The sequence below is a fragment of the Arachis ipaensis genome, chromosome B09 (genome assembly GCF_000816755.2).
Source record: "Arachis ipaensis cultivar K30076 chromosome B09, Araip1.1, whole genome shotgun sequence".
NCBI classification, from domain to species: domain Eukaryota; kingdom Viridiplantae; phylum Streptophyta; class Magnoliopsida; order Fabales; family Fabaceae; genus Arachis; species Arachis ipaensis.
In genome coordinates this window covers 122,551,663-122,571,836 of record NC_029793.2, presented here as the reverse complement: position 1 = coordinate 122,571,836, position 20,174 = coordinate 122,551,663, and the positions used below count along the sequence as shown (strand labels likewise).

The 20,174-nt window shown below is 37.2% G+C and overlaps 2 protein-coding genes across 3 annotated transcripts; one reads left to right on the top strand and one right to left on the bottom strand.

Moving 5' to 3' along the window:
* LOC107615941 lies at nt 2,831-7,991 on the top strand. Its single transcript, XM_016317952.1, has 4 exons — nt 2,831-3,067; nt 3,323-7,091; nt 7,384-7,787; nt 7,926-7,991. The coding sequence occupies exons 1-4, from the start codon at nt 2,831-2,833 to the stop codon at nt 7,989-7,991; spliced, it is 4,476 nt and encodes a 1,491-aa protein (XP_016173438.1).
* Nucleotides 8,470-20,020, bottom strand: LOC107618496 (DNA mismatch repair protein MSH1, mitochondrial). 2 transcript variants are annotated; one of them, XM_016320593.2, is made up of 22 exons: nt 19,855-20,020; nt 18,908-19,049; nt 18,667-18,764; nt 18,263-18,338; nt 17,952-18,071; nt 17,080-17,127; nt 16,881-16,945; nt 16,617-16,702; nt 16,297-16,461; nt 16,040-16,149; nt 15,838-15,943; nt 15,686-15,761; nt 15,260-15,318; nt 14,972-15,039; nt 13,953-14,126; nt 13,420-13,626; nt 12,242-12,498; nt 11,998-12,141; nt 11,339-11,396; nt 10,606-10,905; nt 9,781-10,500; nt 8,470-9,275 (listed from the first exon to the last, which is right to left on the bottom strand). In XM_016320593.2, exons 1-22 carry the CDS (start codon nt 19,974-19,976, stop codon nt 9,048-9,050), a joined length of 3,429 nt encoding a protein of 1,142 aa, XP_016176079.1. In that variant the 5' UTR covers nt 19,977-20,020; the 3' UTR covers nt 8,470-9,047. The 2 variants fall into 2 exon arrangements, with proteins under 2 accessions (XP_016176079.1, XP_020968328.1); XM_021112669.1 differs by having other exon boundaries at nt 8,966-9,275; nt 18,892-19,049; nt 19,855-19,993.

The following is a 20,174-nucleotide window of genomic DNA, read 5'->3' as shown; positions in this document are numbered from 1 at the left end:
GCTACTTACCTTTAGTAATTTATGACTTGGTCACTTTTTTACATAAATCTTTGCCTCTGCAGTAGTTTATGTACTTGTAAAGGTTTATATAAATTGATTACAGGACTGAAATATAACTATTTTAAAAATATTGTATGTGGATAATTTTGACTTTTATTTTGTTTAAATGTGTAATTTTTGTTCTTAAAAATGAATTAAAAAATATGTGAATTGAATTTATATACAAATATATAATAAATAATTTAATGATTAATTTTTAATATGTATATAATAATTTTTTTTATAACGGAGATTTTTTTTAAATAACTATTTTAAATTATGTCCAAATTAATTATGCCTGTAAATAAACATTTAAAATGTTTATTTAAAAAAAAAGTCCTTTGATAACGTACTGGAATACTTAAGGAGACTTAGCAGGGTTTTTTCCTCTTTCGTAATAGGTAGTTTATCTGGAGACATTATATTTTTAGGTAATTTTAAATGGACACCAAAAATGTTGGAGTGTATAAGCAGATGCGTATAAAACTCTTGAACCGTAGGAAAAAGAAAAACAGATTGAAGGAGAAGGGACGGTGAGGTAAACGAGGTGGGTATGGAATGACATGGGATGGGGTGGCTGGGTGGAGTAGTAGATGATGGTTTTGAAAGCAACAGTGTCAATGGATAGGATTCGGATGGAAGAATGGTTAGGGTTTCAGCTACATTCAAATTTTATTCTATCTTATTTTTATAAAATCATATCCTATCTTTATATGAGTTAAATATCCCTCTCTACCCAAACCCTATTGGTAAGAATAACTATTATTCACCCGACCCAACCCAACCCAACCCACAACATATCTCTCACCACACCCATATTATAAACAGCTATAAGACCTGCAAAACACAACAAATACTGAGCAACGTACAACATGAGCAGCATAGAAGGAAAAGTTATCAAGCTGAATAAACCAGGAGAGCTGGGATACAAGAAAGAGTGCTTAAATGTAGTAGGCAAGGTAATAAGTGATAAAGAAATAAGCTTCAATACATGCAAGAATGCCTTACTGGGAATGTGGGGAAACCCACAGGGAGTGGCAGTAAGTGATATTGGTTCGAAGAAGATGCTATTCAGCTTTAAGGACAGAAAGAAAGGGCTACAGATAATGCAAAATGGGCCATGGAATGTAAGAGGAAATATGGTGAACCTGAGACTATGGAGGGAGGGTGAATCAGTGTTCGAGGTAGATCATGACTTCATGGAATTTTGGATCCAAATACATGGCATCCCGCTTGACCTCATGGATAGAGAAATAGGAGTGCGAATAGGAGACATGTTGGGAGTTCTAGCCGAGGCGGAAGACCCAAAGATGGATGGAATTCTGAGGAGATCATACCTGAGGATAAGGGTCAGCATCAACATCACCAAGGCGCTACCAACAGGTTTCTGGTTAGACAGGGAGGACCTGCCCCCTCTGTGGGTCTTCTTCAGGTACGAAAGGCTACCGGATAGCTACTGTTTTAATTGTGGAATCTTAGGACATGAAAAGAGGACTTGCAAGAACCCAACAGCAATGGCAAGTTGGGATCCTACCAAGAAGAGGTATGCACCAGGCCTAGGAACAGGAAATGGACAATCAAGATCAACGGCGGGGGGAGGGAGCTCAAAACAACAAAGTTGGAATGAGGAGGGAGAGAGGTTGGCGCGTGAGCAACAAAACCAGGAAAAGGAGAGTGGGGAGAAACAGAAATCGGAGGAGAGCAGGATAAGGGAGGAACAGGCGTTTCAGCAGAAAATCAGGGAAGAAAGCGTCCGGGAAAACCAAGCTGAGAGAGAGGAAGAGATGGCTGAGGCAGAAGAGCAGGTACAGAAAGTACAACAAATCCCTGATTTTCAGGGAATTAGGAATAGGCAGAATGTCCTAGAAGCTGCCTATAAATTTAAAAGACTCATTGAGGAGATAAGGGAGAGGAAAGATGATTGGGCCAATAGCAATAAGGCCCAAGAGGAAGAGGAAATGATTGGCGCAAAGAGGTTGGGAAGAAAGGGCCCAACAAAGGAAAATGGGGCAAATACAGAGGCAAACATGTTACATGGAGAATATGGGGAAACAAATGGGCTGAAACAACATATAATAGAGGAGGGGGAAGTAAACAGCTACAGCATTGCGAAGGGGAGGTTGGGCCTGGAAAATGAAGTAAGAAAGGAGACCATAGGCCAGGAATTAAAAAGGCTGATGTTAGCAAGACACAAGGGCAAACAAATCTGTGAAGACAGATTAGGAGGCAATGATAATCTAGCCTTACTGAAGGGTGACAGGAAAGATGACAAACAAAAGAAACAGTTAAAGAAAACACAGAGGAGGGATCATAAGTATGAGAATCAGCAGGCTCACTCAGGGGGGAATGACTACTACGTTGAACTAGCAAGTGATGAAGATCAAGAAGAAGGAATGGAAGCTCAGGGAGATTGGGAAACACAGCTTGCAAGGAAGCTGGAAATAAAACTGAACTTGAAAAGGAAGAGAGAACTATCACAAGTGCCTTTGCTAACGTACACAGAAGGGAGGGAGGAGTGCGAGGACAAGGAAGCCAAGAAACTGAGGAGCAGCAACACGGCTCGGGATTCATGGAAGTGTCAACCAGCAACACAAGACCCTGAAACGCTCAAAGAAGGACAGAAGGCTGAGGAGGCGGGCCTTAACATGCCCCAGCCTCAGCCATGAGTATTATAAGTTGGAATTGTCGGGGAATAGCGGCTGCCCCGACAATTTCTGAGCTATACAATTTATGTAAAAAAGTAAAGCCGCTTATAGTATATCTAATGGAAACTAGGGCAAGTAGAGACAGAATGAATAGGATTAATAGAAAGCTGAAGTTTGATAATATGTTTTGCGTAGAACCCCGGGGCCTGTCCGGTGGACTATGTCTTCTATGGAAATCTAATGTGAATGTTAATGTTTATGAATGGTGTGACAACTATATTAAAGCCAATATTAACATTAATAATGATTTGAAATGGCAGGGCATTTTTGTGTATGGAAATCCTGTTTTTAAGAAGCGAAGGAAACTATGGCAGGAGCTCACGGTAAGTAACATAAGCAAGGAGGAACCTCAAGCTTATTTGGGAGACTTCAATGACATTCTAAATCAAGAATAAAAGGTAGGTATTCTTCCACAACAAAAAATCTGCTTAGAAACGTTTAGAAGGTTTGTAGATGATAATGGTTTGATGGATGTTGACCTTAAGGGAAGTAAATACACATGGTTCAGCAATCCTAGAAACAATTTCATAACCAGGGAAAGATTAGATAGGGTGTTAGTGAATTGGAATTGGTTGCAGATTTACCAGAACGTTAGCCTAAAAGCAGCTCCGGCCATAAGCTCGGATCATTGTGCGCTCATATTGGATTTACAACCGAGAGGGAGGATAAAAAGAGAATTCAAGTTTGAGGCATTTTGGGCTGAACATGAGGAGTGCAAAGAGGTGATCAAGAAGGGTTGGCAACAAGATGAGGGAAATAGGAATTGTTGGGGCAAATTCATTAGAAAGAGAAACAGATGCATAAGGGAGCTGATGGAATGGAGCAAACGAAAGTTTAAGAGAGCAGATAAAGAACTAGAAAGAAAGAAAGCAGAATTACATCACATCCAAGAGAGCGATATGTCAGAAAGAGACCAAAGAAGAGAGAGGGAATTGAAGAACCAAATATCAGAACTATGGAAACAAGAGGAGAAATATTGGGGGCAAAGATCAAGGCTGAAATGGCTAAAATGGGGGGAAAAAAACACATCATTCTTTCATGCAACAACCATTCAGAGAAGAATTAGGAACAGAATTGACAAAGTGAAAGATGAAACAGGCCAGTGGATACAAGGAGAGGCAAGCATAATGAGGTTGGTGGAAAGGTACTACACTAAATTATTCACCTCCGAAGGGGACAGAAACTTGGAAGAGTGTGTAAAAGACATACCAAAAAGAGTTACTAGAGAGATGAATGAGGAGCTAATGGCAAAAATTAAAGATGAGGAAATAAGGGAGGCTGTTTTCAGTATGGGAGGACTGAAAGCTCCAGGGCCAGATGGTTTAAATGGGCTTTTCTTCCAACAACACTGGGAGATCTTAAGCAAAGAAGTCTGTGGAGTAGTGAAGCAAATTTTTGAAGAAGGATGTATACCAGGGGATCTAGGGGAAACTACTGTTGTTTTGGTGCCCAAGGTTAGCCAACCTGAAAGCCTAAATCAGCTCAGACCAATAAGTTGCTGCAACTTTGCATATAAAATAGTAACTAAGGTCCTGGTGGGAAGGCTAAGGAAAGTGTTAGATCAAATCATATCTCCAGTTCAGAGTGCATTTGTCAAAGGAAGACTCATACAAGACAATATAATTATAGTGCAAGAAGCTTTTCATATGCTAAATAAAAAAGGAAACGCTGGAAGTCAGGACCTAGCGATAAAATTGGACATGAATAAAGCCTATGATAGATTGGAGTGGAATTTTATGCAAAGGGTCATGGAAGAACTTGGATTTAGTAATGAATGGGTGAGGCTGGTTATGAGCTGTGTTAAAAGCGTCACTTACAGATTTAAAATAAATGGGAAGCTATCCAGTAGAATTACCCCACAAAGAGGACTTAGGCAGGGAGACCCATTATCACCATACCTCTTCATTTTGGCAGCTGAAAGCTTCACTATTCTGATGGAAAAGGCGAGAAGGGATAGGCTGATTTCTGGAATAAGATTAGCTCAATCTGCACCGGTCATCACTCATTTGTTATTTGCTGACGATTGCATAATTTTTGCAGGTGCGGAAGAGGAGGAGATATTTCAACTAATCCAGATTTTAAACAAATACACGGAGGCATCAGGACAAAGAATCAACATTGAAAAATCCGGGCTAATCTTTGGAAGCCAAGTATCTATACAAAAGAGGGTGAACATAGAAGAGATAACTGGAATGGCGTCATGGGATGATCCAGGAAGATATTTAGGGCTGCCTGCAAGATGGGGAAGATCCAAAAATAGGGCGTTGGAGTGGATAAAGGAGAAAATACTTGACAAAATGCAAGGATGGAAAGAGAAGCTGCTAAACCAAGCTGGAAAGGAGATTTTGATAAAAGCAGTAATTCAAGCGATCCCGGCTTTTGCTATGAACATCATCAAATTCCCAAAATCATTCTGCAGAGAAATCGAGGCTGCAATAGCGAGATTCTGGTGGGCAAACAATGGGAGGGAAAAAAGTATCCATTGGAAAAGCTGGAAAAAGTTGACTAGGAGTAAAACAAACGGAGGCTTAGGGTTCAAGGATTTGGAGTGTCAAAACATTGCGCATCTAGCGAAACAGACTTGGAGGCTGCTAAAAGAGGGGGAAGCTATTTGGGCAAAGACGCTAAAAGCAATTTATTACCCTAATTGTAGCTTATGGGAAGCGAAAGAAGGAAGAAATGCGTCATGGATATGGAAAAGCTTGTTGGAGGGAAGGGATTTTATTAGGAAGAAAGGAAGATGGAGCATAGGGAGTGGAATGGAAATAGATATATGGGAGGATAATTGGGTGGCAGGAATTGGGAAATTGAGGAGATATGGAGAAGAACAAGTCAGAAAAGTGAGTGACCTTATAAAGCATGGAGAGGGCTGGAATGAAAACAGAATCAGAGAAATATTTCCGGGGAACATAGCAGAATCTATCACAAGAACACCTATAAGCCTGATTAACAAAAAGGATAATCTGATCTGGCCATACACAGCCGAAGGACATTACACAGTGAAATCAGGTTACCGGGCTGCGAAAGAGGAGAAAGATGCAAAAGAAGAGGAAAAATTAAATGAAGCTTCATCAAGTCAGAATCACAGGGAGATTTGGGGGACTATATGGAGACTACCAGTGCCACAAAAGATCAGAATGTTCCTATGGAAAGCAGTGGAAGGTATTCTACCAGTAAATAGCAATTTGTACAAGCGCAGATGTGCAGTTAAGCCTTCATGTAGCATTTGCCAGGATGAGAATGAAACTGTCGAACATGCCTTACTCTTATGTCCGTGGACGAGGGCGGTTTGGTTTGGATCAAGTATTCAAATAACACCTACAGCCTATAATGTGGCATCGTTTGGAAGATGGATATGGGATACAGTACAGAAAATAAGAAGGGAGACAGGGAAGGACCAGGAAAGGATACTATGTAAGCTGGGGTGTGTGTGTTGGTACATTTGGAAGACAAGAAACCAATACATATTCCAGCAAGCAACAATCAATCCAAAACAGGCAATAATCAATGCAGAACAACTAGCAGCAGAATACCACAACACAACAAGCGGCAGTAGCACACAACATAATTCAAGCAAAGGCAGGATTGGGGATAAGAAGAGAGTTACCTGGAGACCCCCACCACAAGACAGGTTGAAGGTCAATACTGATGCAGCGTTCCAGAAAGATACAGGTAAGGCAGCTTCAGGCGTCGTCATTAGGAATTGGCAGGGCAAGTTCATTACTGGGACAACAACAAAATTTACCACAACTTCAGCAACAGCAGCAGAAGCTCAGGCATACAGAGAAGCTCTAATACTAATAAAGAATTTACAAATAGAAAATTGTATAATTGAAACAGATTGCTTACAACTGGTCCAAGTTGTCAAGGCGAGAACGCCAATAGTGGAGGCAGACGCAATTCTCAGAGACATTCTGCAATTGCTTGAAGAGGCGCCAACTGTAGGAGCTACCTGGACTCCAAGGGAAGGCAACATAGTAGCCCACCAATTGGCAGCGATGGCATTGGGGAATGTTCTCACGAGCCAGTGGACTTACAATATGCCTAATCCAGTTAGAAATTCAATTAGAACAGAAGCCACATTCGCAATCTCTCACCATAATCAATTGCCGCAAATTCAACAGGTTGGGCATTCGTTCCCTACCAATCAGCAAAGAATACATAAAGAACGGGACATACCTCTGAGGGGAGGAATGGATACACGAGACATGCATCAAGCTGAACGGGCAGAGAAGCATCAACCCAATGCGGCGCAGGGGCGAACCATGGAGAGGAGCAACCACATTGGCAGAGATGAGGGAGCAGATCGACGAAGGAGTGCAGATGGCTATGATCCATGGCGGAAAGGTTCAAGGCAGAGGATTGTTGAGGCCGAGACAACCCAACCAGAAGATCCATACAAACAACTTTGATATATTTATAAGGGTTATCACAATTTTGAAACAACTACCTTATATGGACGTCAAAATACATCTACCAAATCATACTCATATAAAATATATATTAAAATATAAAATACATAATAAAAAAATTTTGTTAAGTAGACAATGAAGTGCAAATAACGTGAACAATAATAGACTGCACTCCAGACCCAATGAAATAAAAAACATTTCATCCCATTTATCCACTACATCTCTAGCCTCTCACCTTCCACCTTTCACTCCCCTTTCCCTGTCGAGCCGTCACCAACGCACTTCACCGCCGTCGCCACCGTCTGAAGAAGCAACGCGCCGCACTGCCGCTGCACCTTCTTCTCCCATACGTCGCACTGTCCCTGTGCTCCCTACAACCGACGCCGCTACTGCACCTTCTTCTTCTTTACATCACGCCCCCTACTCTCAACGCTACTACTGCACCTTCTTCTCCCATGCGTCGTGCCGCTCCTGTTCTTCTTGCAAGCAACGCTGCTACTGCTCGCCTTCTTCTCCCCTCTGTGATGTCGCACCATCGTCGAGGCAGAGGCCTTGTTTCACCACTGTTCCAACGCTGCACCTCTGCCCTGACTTCTACGCTGTTGCGTCGTGTCTTCGTCACTTCCATCACGTGCCACTTTGCTCCGTTCACCCAAATGATATAACCCAAATAAATATACACATCTTAGTGAAAAGAACCATCCACATACATAATAAAATGAACATCTAACTTATTTATAAAAAACAAATAACGAGACAACGCCTGCAGGAGAAACCAGAGTCACAATACAGCAGCGGCGGCACAGGATTGCGAGAGCGGTTGCGGCCAAAATAAAAAAAATATTTAAAATTATGATTAAATTTAATTAATTCAAAATTTGATTTTTAAAATTAAAATTAACTCTCCTTTTTAACCTATTGTTTAGGTTGTTCAGAAAAAGCATTATTCCCCTGTATTTTAATAAAAATAAGTTAAACTATACATTTATACACAATACATAATGACTAATTTTAGTAATTAATTTTGATATGCACATAATATTTTTGTTTACAATAATAATAATAATAATAATAATGATAATAATAAAATTAAATATATACTAACATTAAAAACTAACACAATTATAACATGAAAACTAGAAAATTATCAAGTCCATTCTAACAAATAAACAACATAAACAACACTAAAATATACACTAAAATATTTATTCCTTCAACTCCGAAATGTGTTTCTATATCAAATATTATTTTTATATATATTTGGCAACATACATACCTAATTCGATAGTCCAAAATTTTTAGGCAAAACGAGCTAAATTTGAAGCCCCTTCCTTCATTATATTTATATATGACACAAACACAAAACAACCATAGTTCAGCACTTGAAGAGTGTAGGTTGGAGATATAATTTTAAAGAAACAGATTCGATGACAGATTACAGAATATATTTCATATTGCCCAGATAAATTACTAATCAACAAAGTGCTGTACAAAACAAAGGTTATATCACAAATTTCCACCCACTTGCAACTATGGACTCAATGCTGCAGCAGCAACCAAATCTAACAAAAACGCTACAGCCATCCCATCCTAAATTAAATTTCATTCACTTGATATAAACCTCACTATGTTAAATTTGGATCTGCCGTTAATGTAAAACTCTTCTACCCTATCATTCAATTATTTGTTGTCACATGAAGAGTTTGACAGCAGGAAGTGATTCTTGTCAAATTTCTTTAATCATGTGACAACAGATAAATAGATGATAGTGTAAGAGTCTAACAATAACAATAAATACCAAATTAAATCCCCTTACATAATATACACATCATTATAGTTTCCCACCTCTAACAAAAACTCAGCAGTGGGGATTTTTGAATTTTGTCCTTTATCAAGAACTGGTAGCACATTCTATGTAAAGGTTGGATGTGCCAAAATTCCGATGCTTGCCATCGGCCACATTGGCTACCTGAAAGCCATGACTAGGAAGCTGGTTGATGAGTAGAGTTTCAAACTGGCATGCCAAGCTCTTTCCTTGGACAAGAAAATAAAGGAACAATGCATTCTGCATTCCTTCTTTTGATCGATGCGTGGAAACTCGGCCCTCAAGATCATCCGTCTATATCCCCAGTTAAGCAAATAAGAGATGAAAGCCAGTCAATTAGATTGGTAAATTTTCATAATAAAAGGGGACAGAATGAAATGAAGATAGAATACAAATGATTTCAGTATTACTAATACTATTTTCTATAAATTATACAAGGTTTATTTGTTTTGTGATTTTGGATAAAAAAGATTAAAAATTTGAACAACCTTCTGACAATGATATAGATCCTTGGACACATGGACAATTGTATTTGAAGGTTTTTTCGTAATGCAATAAATTACTATCTTTGGAGAAAAAAAAAATGATATAGATCTTTGGTACTAATGTTTATAGTGTCTAATAGACTACGACTATCCGAGCTGAAGAACTTGTTTACATNNNCCTCTTCTCTTATTTTTTTTCTCTTTTTCAGGTACTACATAGTGGTATGTCATATTAGGTTGCTATTATTTTCAAAGAAGGGGAAAAAAAGAAAAATAAATCTACAAAATTAGGGAAAAGAGTGAGAGGATTGTACCTGTCCTACATAGATTTTGTTATCTGGTCTGAACATCACATAGACACTCGAAGAACCTACTGTCGATGGAGGTGGTTTCTCTCTTGCATTAATTAGGACACATTTTATCTCCATCAACTCTGATGAGATCTTCTTTCTTCGGAGCTCCATCATCTTCTCCTGGCATATTACAGTGACAGCATTCTCAACCTCCTGCTGTAAAACTTCCACTTGATTAGCTATCGATATTTCCTCAGGAGAATTTCGTCTTGAATCAAATTGTTCTTGATCAAAATTATTATTTTTCATGGAAGAAGAATATTGTTCCAGCTTTGGGAAATTCTCTCCAGAAAGTCGGTCCTTTGCATAAACTGACAGATAAAGATCTTGTGCTCTTTGAATAATAATCTCAGGAATCCCTTCCCTCTTGGCCGTTTCAAATGCAAGACTTTCTTTGCATATTCCATCTGTCAGCTTCCACGTTGGCTTTGTTTGTCCATCAATGCATACCGTCCCCATCGCTTTTTGGACAGTATCCTTGAGGTTGAGTGGCAGATTAAGTATTCCATGCAAGTGAGTAGATACAATACCCAGACAACCAATTTGATCAAGAGATTCAATGACGCTGCCTGCAATACAAGTGCCTTTTGCAATTTCTGTTCCTCGGCAAATTTCGTCAATAAGCACAAGGCTTCTTTTAGTAGTTCCGGTGATGATTGTTCGAAGCTCTGACATTTCTACCTGAGACAACCAATACATGACGAATGAAATTTTTAAGACACTTGTGAATTTTTTAATCTAGATACTAAGAAAGAGATCATTGAATACTACAGACTACTAACAAACCTGGAATGAACTTTTTTCATCAGCTGGGCTATCATAAGATTTCATATGAAGCATGATAGAATCAAAATAAGGAATCAGGGCTGATTCAGCTGGAACCATAAGACCACATATCCCAAGTAATGCAGCAGCACAAACTGAGCGAAGAATACTTGATTTACCACCCCCATTTGGTCCTGTCAACAGAAACAATGATTTCATATCAACGGTATTCTGCACGGCACTTCCTTGTGCTATGTTCAACCAGTAAGGTACTAAACCAACTATCTTCATCCCTTCGTATCCCTCCAATGGTTTCACATCCTGCACAAAGAAAGTAACATAATAGTCACCACACTGCGACAAGTCATTCAACGATAAACAAGATGACAGCTATCAAAGATTCAATGTTAACAAGTCCATTGGAAATCTAAAGACCTTCATGAGGTTAAGCCTTTAGGACTTAAGATTAATACAAATGACTTGTTACAGATTCACTGGGGTTCACTGCTCTTTCTTGTAATATATACATTATGTGCTGAGCTAGTTCACAAACAGCATGCCATCATATTTTGCATATTACGGTGGTTTTTTTCATCTCAGACAACCTTATTGCCAGTTTTGGTAAGAACTGGTGGCATCCTACATTGGAGCAGGTTTTAAAGGTTTTGGTGAAAACAGGGAGGCACCAATAGCAGAACAATAGTAATAGCAAATCTTACATCATGAAGGAGAACCCGAAGTTGTTATACATTACCTTAAAACTATGGGACACTGCTAGTGTTGGAAATGTCCATTTCCTTCTTCTCCCTTCACTGCAAGATAACAATGAGAGAAATTTAGGGTATAAACCGCTCAACTGCAAAGAGAATGCTTGTGACTTCAGTAAGATAGTATTAAAATATGACAGTTTACAACCAATTTCAGAACACAATAGAATGCTGTTACATAATTGCATTGAATTTAAAATTGTTGACAGCAGCTTTTGAATCAAATTTATTTGCAAAATTTTCCATCAAATGTTATATGACCAAAGTGGATCAATAATCTGGTATAATTTCATCAATTTAAGTAATAGACAAAAAACTTAAAGTGATCTGGTACTGTTTTTCATAATTCATACTGCCTTCCTATTCCCAGATAAATGCTTGAGCAAACAAATATTGCAAAACCAGCTTTAAGATTTACACTTCCATATTATTAATTTCAAAAACAATTTGAATGCAGTCATATACCATATTTCAACCAAGGATAATACGTATAAGAAATAAGAACATTTCCAATCAAATTGATGATGATAGCTTAGTATCCAACAAAGAGCCATATCAACTTCTAAAATGGAATCAGTGGCTATGACAAGTACCACATAATGTCATCCTCATAATACAGCAGAAGCAATCAAAATTGTTCACAAACCTCACATGAGAAAATAATGCTTTCGCTATGACAAGCAACATGGAAGAAAAGACAATGATGTTTATATTTGATTGTAACTCTGTAGAAAGTTCCCTTAAAACTTCCAGAACTCTTGCTTTGGCTTTGGAACTTGCTTCATGATACCTGAAACAAATTTACCATCATAAAGATAAGTATGGAGATTATTTGAGATTTTATGAAAAGACAATAGCAAACTGATAGCAAGGTAACTATGAAAGCACACCTTGTTAAGGCATCTTCCACCTTCATTGTGGTATACCATTCATCACCTACCCTTTTACCCTTAGAATCAAAAGCAGGTTTAAGCTGTTTGATTTGTTCCTCCCCAGGGCTACCAGCCCAAACAGTTGGAGTGAAGCGTTTGCCCTTAAACCAAATTGCTTCATGCTCACGAGCATATAATATTTCTCCCTTAGGGCCTCCAAGTGAAGCTGACATAGCTTTTATTCTAGAAACAATAGGACCAAAATCTTCAGTAACCTGCAAGAATATTCAAACCACAAATAAAACAAGCACACTGAACAGATATCTCCAAATATACTGTGCATACAGAAATTTAAAAACAATAAACATAAAATGATGTACAAGGTACCACTGGAGTAATGCAACAACTAAAATAAGTTCCTTTTTGTTTTCATTTGATCACCAAAATAAGTTCCTTTATATTTCTCTCACACATCTCACTAAGCCCTTGGGCCTGATGTGTGAACAAATACAGAAAGAGACATGAGAACCAGGCATTTTAGATGCTGAAGGGTCCTCTATGGCCAGGAGTTTTTATCTTCCTATGTTATTTTCAGACATTTCTACCTATTGAACATCCAGAAATATACAAGGCTTAGGCTTCACTAAGAAATTTGAATCAAAGGCATATTCAGTTACTTGTTCTTTCTTAATTACTCGTTTGATAACAGTTGGTAACAGCTACAGATACGTAATTTTTCATGAAACTCAGAATCTGTCAAGAATCAATCTTCATAAATATTCATACTATTATCAAGAGGTACATGAATTATTTAAAATCTATAACCAAAACCATCAAAAGCACTTGAGAATAATATCACATCAGAAAGTTAGCTATGATGATACCACTTGAGAGTGTACATCTACCAATATAGTACATTGGCCTATCATACAGAGAGTAATTTCAAGAACTGTTGTAAAAACTGGTGCACCCAGCCAATTATGCACTGATGTGGGATGGCAACCAGCTTGCTGTTGTAGATGGCCTGAGCAAAGGGATGAAATTTGGAAAGAAGATCTACAGTGGAATGAACCATAATTTTCACATATATTTAAGGAACTTTTTAACAAAGAACTCACAATCAGTTAGCAAGGGCTTACATCCACTGATTTATATTTTCAACAAAAAGGGAACAATGTTAAGTTAAAGTGACGTACTGCTAAATATAAGGCCTCAGCTGCTCTTTCCACTTCAGTAAATACATCATCAATATGGATTCTTTTTACTCGACCTTTCCACGAAGACTCCATATCCTCAAAGAATTCATTTGGAAAGCCACGAAATGAACTGAATTTCTGATCACTCTCACCATCCAGAAAAATTATTTCACAAATCTTACCCGATGCTAATTCACATCCATCAACCTGAAAAACAGAAAACATTATGATGGATTATGAGCCAATGCAATTGAACACAGATAAATTAACCAACAGAAAAGGGAAATGGAATTTAAGAAATATATTCATCATATTAGAATTAATCTCTTTCATTGCTTAAACAACAATGAGAAGAGAAAAACAAATCAGCCGAATGTCATGATATTTATATTAAACAATTCAAATAAGGTATAAACAGCCCATTATGTGTTTTTCAATTTGTCTGTCCTAAATACAAGGTTGGAAATAAGTATCCCTACTTTAGGACATATTAATTAAGGAGGGGAAAATGAAAAGGACTTGCTCAGACTAACCAAGGTCTCAAAGTCCAATTTTAAACCAGTTGCCACCCACGTGGGATCAATTAAAAGTCTCAATATTTCATTAAGTTCAGAGGCTCTGTGCATCTGCAAAATTTCGTCAAGAATATTCTTGATTCTACAAAATTCAATATGGTTGGTCTCCCGCAATTCAAGTAGTTTTACCAGCTGCACAAAAACCGTTAGGAATCAGAACAAAAAGATATTGCAAAAGGAAATAGCAAAAAATTATTGACAGAAAAGGAAAAAAAGAAAAAAAGAAACAGGCCGGGGGGGGAGGGGGGTGGTTTAATAAATTTGAGAGCTTGAATGGTTTGTGTCCGAAAGCAGAGGCGTAAAGGAGAACTCTTGAAACCAGAATCAGCATTTAGGGATTGAAATTCAAATCTAGTTTCACTGCTTTGTGCACACAAGCAATAATGCAAATAAAAGCATTGCTATTTTTCTATTACAAAGAGATTATTTCCCCTTAAAACTTCATCTTTCTATCGACAAGAAAAGAAACAAACCTAGCTCCAGGACCTGATATTCCCCATGGAGACAATGGGTATATTGTAGAGTGGAAGATTATTCCAATTAGATACCAAAGGTTGTCCATTACATGGCTGATCAAAATGTAGCTATTGTGTTTTCCTCAGTAGAAAGATGATATCTTTACAGAGACACAAAATGTGATGCAAATGTTGAGAATAGGAAATTCTTGAGCTATGGCACATAGAATTTAGATGAACTGGAGGGGAGAACACCCAAACTCATACTTTTTGGTGCTTCAGGTAACCATAACCTGCTTACATAAGTAAAGCAAGCACCTTCTTCCAGCCTAGTTTTACAATTAATAAAGTTATACTTGCAGAAGTTCAGCTTACACTGGAAAAGTTAAACCTGGGCCTTTGTAAGGAGTAAAGGCAGAATTATTACGAAGAACCAGCCTATTGGCTGTATTTAAAAGGATAACATGCACCAAATAGTATTAGAGATTTAATCACACTTTACCAAAGTGATGGAAATACAACCTTTGCTGATGAAACACAGGTGAATTCAGGAATTGAGCATGATACACTGCTCATAAGTTTGCATATTGCTGCCAACAAAATTAGCAGAAAATTAGTATATAACTAAACACAAAATAGCCTGTTTTTCCAAAAGGGGCTTATAAAATAATTGATGACTATAATAAAGCAAAAGCAAATAAAAAGATAAATGATGACTAAAACAATGGTAATGTCATCATCTGTCAATGATATTGACATTAAATGGTAATGTTAACAGACACATCTCAAATAACTTGAGATATAAATCACCTTGAATCGTGGAGCCAATCTCATACGAGGGAGGATTCAAAAGAAGATCTCTTATATACCTGACAACCACAATAAAAAATATAACATAAAATTTCCAAACATTGCACAGGATCAACCACTACAGGCTGCAGATTATATTTACAGCTATTTATAATAGGAAAATTGCAAAATTTTGTCTCTTTCATGACTACAAATGTACAACTATTTACACCATTTTGAAATTGCAAAAAGCCATATGCGGGTATACATTACCAACCAGCCTACATTATGCTAAATAATGTATACTGAACCAAACGAGAATACAGGATAAACCAGTAAATATTCAAATTTTAAGGAGATAGTTATTAGTCAGTAATTAATGTGCAAAATCTCAAGAAATATCACATAATAAGTTTATTTTAAAAAAAAAAAACAAAAATTACTCACAATACAGGCAACCCAGTGCAATTTGGTGGAAGTATCACTTTCAACAAAGAAGGTATTCCTTCAGTTGGTATGGCTCCTGAAAATGTAGAATCAGCATATTGAGAAAGAAAATAACCGGTTGGCACAATATTTTCTTCAATATATAGGCTGACCAATTTGTGTTGCTGTTCCTAGAGTTAAAGATTGTGGCCGGTTTTCTGAATGAACAGTCTTGTTCCTAAATATGACCTCATTGTCAAGATCATAAAGCTCCTTCACCTAGTGTTCCATAACAAAATATAAATATAATATACCCATATCGAATGACACAGAGATTTAAGAGTTAAAATGTATGTATATATATCTTATTCATACCTTAGACAAAATTTCAGATATAGCATTTCCATCAAACCATTCAACATGTCTGGATCTGCATTCCCCCCATAAAAGCCCTCCCTCACCAAATTCTCCCCAACGGAAGGTTCCTGTTAAAACCCAAGTTAACTAATAATGAGAATGCATATAAAACTACAAATGTCACAACTATAAAGAAAGTTTTCCAACATGATGGGATTATCTACATAAATCAAATATTATTGTGGGGTAAAATAAATAAATAAATAAACACAAACCAGAAGAGTTCTGTCTTAAAGACACGTGAAGGAATAAGTGATGGTATCGACTAGTACGAAGTTTTGTCACTACTGCTTCCTCTGTCAAACCATCTTCTATAGAGTATGTCTTCATGGTTTCAAGGACTAAAATCATGCAATAGCCCCTTGCAGAACGTGATATTCCTATACAAAGATGTTATTAAAACTTCATGCTGTAACCATATGCAAAACATAAGGAATAAAGCACAAACCTAACAGGATAATAAACAAAGTAATCCATTAAGCATTGGATTTTCAAGGCATTGCAAATAGAAAAATGAAATAAAACGCTTCCATACCTATTACAGGCATTGGTTCTGGGAAGTCCAGGTCATGATCAACCCCAACAAGTCCATATACATATGGATTTCCAGGATGAGCATGTCTACAATATTAAGATTAAGTCAGCAAGATGACATGCTTTGTAAGTCCTAAGTACCTATGCATATACATAGTATGCTGGTTGGCTCCAGTATATACCAATAGTACCTAAATAAAGCATTCTCAATCAGCTAAAAAAGAGAGATCACTGATCACCAGCTTTTAAAAGAATTTGTGATTACCCAGATATGAATCGACCTTTCCTAGATCGAGCTTGAGTTGGACCCTGAACTTCCTCCACAATGCACTGTTAAGACCGAAATGTAGACATTCAATAAGCTAGCATACAGATTATACAATAATTTACTAGAAGCACATAAGCATAGCCTGGGAGTGTGGTCAAATTCATGGATGCAGAGATCATTAAATTGCCATACTCACCACTGAAAAACCATTATTTGTCAAATCATCTAAGGTCTGTCGAAGATTCTGTGACCAAAGCAAAGAGAAATGTCATCCAATATGCATGTGCTTGTGAGGGAAAAAAAGGAAACATTGTTGCGCACTAAAAACTAGAATGGTTACATATCTATACTTATCTTGAGCACAACTCTGTATTAATTAATTTAAGGGAAATTGGATGCACTTTGTGGAGGTGTGTGCATGATGAAGAAGGTCTTACTTGTGTGGAAAGTTCTTATACCCTCCACCGAGGAAGTCAATCTCTCCCTCCACGTAAATCTTATACCATTGAAGTGTTTTGGAAAATGTGAAAAGTAACAGAAGTTTACATAAAGAAATGGTAGTGATGGTATGTCTAGTAAAAGACATTTCCTCCACGGAGGAGAAAAGAATCTCTACATTTGTGCACAGACTTAAACGTTGCTATCTGAATTGAGTTTTGCAACCATGAAAAGTTTAACCAGAAGTCACATGGCATTTAATGCTTCCCATTTCCTTTTTCCTTTTTGAATTTATAATAGAATTCAAAAAATACCTATAAAAATAATATTCAATAGAAATACTCATCAAACCTACAGAACTGTTAGCAAAAGCCCAACAATTTCCCAAATGCTTCATCTATTATAGAAAGGCATCTAAACCATAATTACTGTTGCACATGCACTGGACCTAAAGTCAAAATACTCAAAAGATGACAGAAGTTGAACCATTTTCTCTTCTATTTTTCTGCATTAACATTCTTATATGTATAGCTATGCTACTTGTGATGAACATAACACCATGTTGTCAATAATAAATTCGTTAACAGAAACATAACAGCACAATAGGCACAAGCATAATAATGGCAATACCACAACTGGGCAACCAGCCTTAGGAATACTATCCGATCGCAGACCACCGAAGGGGTTTAAACCCGCGTATTCAACAAGAATACAAGCATCTATTCCAAGTGCTTCATAAAAGTCACCAACCTGAGGAAAAATAAGGCGATAAATTTATACCAAAAACAAAAAACTGAATAAAGATCCAACGTCAAAGAAGCGTAAAGCAACAAAATTATCAAGAACCATTGAACCAGAGACTGCTGCTATCACCCCAAATGTACAGGACTGTCAATGCTGGACCAAACTTTCAACAAACAGGATAGATAAATAAAACATACTCTGCAAAGCAAAACTTCTCGTGGAAATCTTGACTTGAACTGCAACATTTCCCAGTTGAGTGTTCCTTCCTTGAGACTACACATAAACAAGAAAAAAGGGTTTTGATAAAATTCTCATAATAATGCCATCCATGGAAATATCAAGCAGTCCAACCATGTCGTTGGCATAGATTCATAACCCATTTGATTAATTGATCTCATATTTGAAAGCAGAATGATTATCAGCAGCTACAGATCACAACCTATCAAGGCCAGCTACAGATCACAACCTATCAAGGCCAGCTACATCACAACCTATCAAGGCAGGATGCTTACACTGTATATTAAATGTCATCACATATATGTAGCGAAACTAGACAAAAGGAAAGGCAAAAAACACTGGCTTCAATTACGTAAGTGCTTACCTTCCATTTCTCAAGTTACAGTCCAAGCCCAACAGGTTGGAATATTCGAGCCTTTTCAGCAACTGAAGAGTTGAAGGCTTTTTGCACACATCCATTCTCTGCCACATTTTGAAGGGGGGAAAAGAAGAAAGAAAAGAGAGAATGCAGAGCTTATCAATAGATTCCACAGTTTAATCAACATAATAAAATAGTTTAAGAAGTAATGGCTATGTTTGAAACAACTACATGTGAGAAAGCAAACCTCCTTCCACCACAATATGTGAGAAAGATCTTTATCATCTAAAACATTGTTTGGTACTCTCTGCTTCTTAGTTGCTTTAGTGCTACCCCTGAGGACCTTCCTATCTTTAAAACCTGACACTTTCTCCAGATGTCTATTTGTTCTGTTCATTGGCATGTTACAAAATACATGAATTGATTGAATTCTGACAAGAGTAAGAAATGTACTGAAAAAAGTAGAGCAAATTTACTAAAATTAAGGTAACAAATTTCACATTGAGTCCTACTTTTCATGAAACACAATAAAATTTCATGAACCTCATCTATTCAGTTCATATACCAGCCATCTCAATATCTCAATCCTGATTCTTGAATATTGCATTATGCACCAGATGTCCACGGATAAAATTGTGTCATATGAACAAATTAAGTGAGACGTAGCTCAAGGTAATGAACTACCTTTTTCTGTGCAAAATTATTGCACATTTACAAACTATAGCTAGATATTAGTAATTTCTTATTGTTCACCAAGGATAACAAGATTAATGAAATACAAAACAAAACCTATACTTTTTTATTTACTATTCACCCTGATTCCATATTTAACAAAATCTATACAAGTCACTCAATAATATCTTCTCGAAGTCTATACTTTGGTATAGATTGTAGAACACTTTTCCCTCGTGTTCTATCAAAGTTAATCTCATCAGAATCAAGTAACACCATAACTTCTGTTGACAAAGCTCAACCCTTTTCCACTCAGCGAATTTCTAAGCTTTCCAACGCAGCCATAATGGTAATACATTTCAGCAAAAAGCTACTGCTACTACTGCTACTACTATTAATCAGAATAATAGTTACTACATAGTTCGAAAGTAAAAACCTTGAAGCTTAAAACGCTTGAAGAATAAGAAGAAGAGTTTGAAGATCAAAGTACATATCCAATAGAAAGCATAGATTAGAACTCACATAAGCGTTCTCGAGGGGAGGAATGAGGTGCATGGCGGTGCAGGAGAAGAAGGAGGGAAGTGAGGACGGTGGAGCCATCGGGGTAACAAAACGACGATGTTTCGAGCTGACAGAGCGCGCATGTTGCCGTGAAAGCTGCAAAATGGCGCTCTCGAGGCAGAAAATACAATTATGAACCTTTTTGTAGGGCTAGATTACAAGGATATTAATATATTATTACAATACAAAATTTGTTAAGCCAAAAACTAAAACATAAAAGTACACAAAAAAGAATTTGTCATAAATAAAAGTACATATTAAAATTTATAAATACCAAAAGT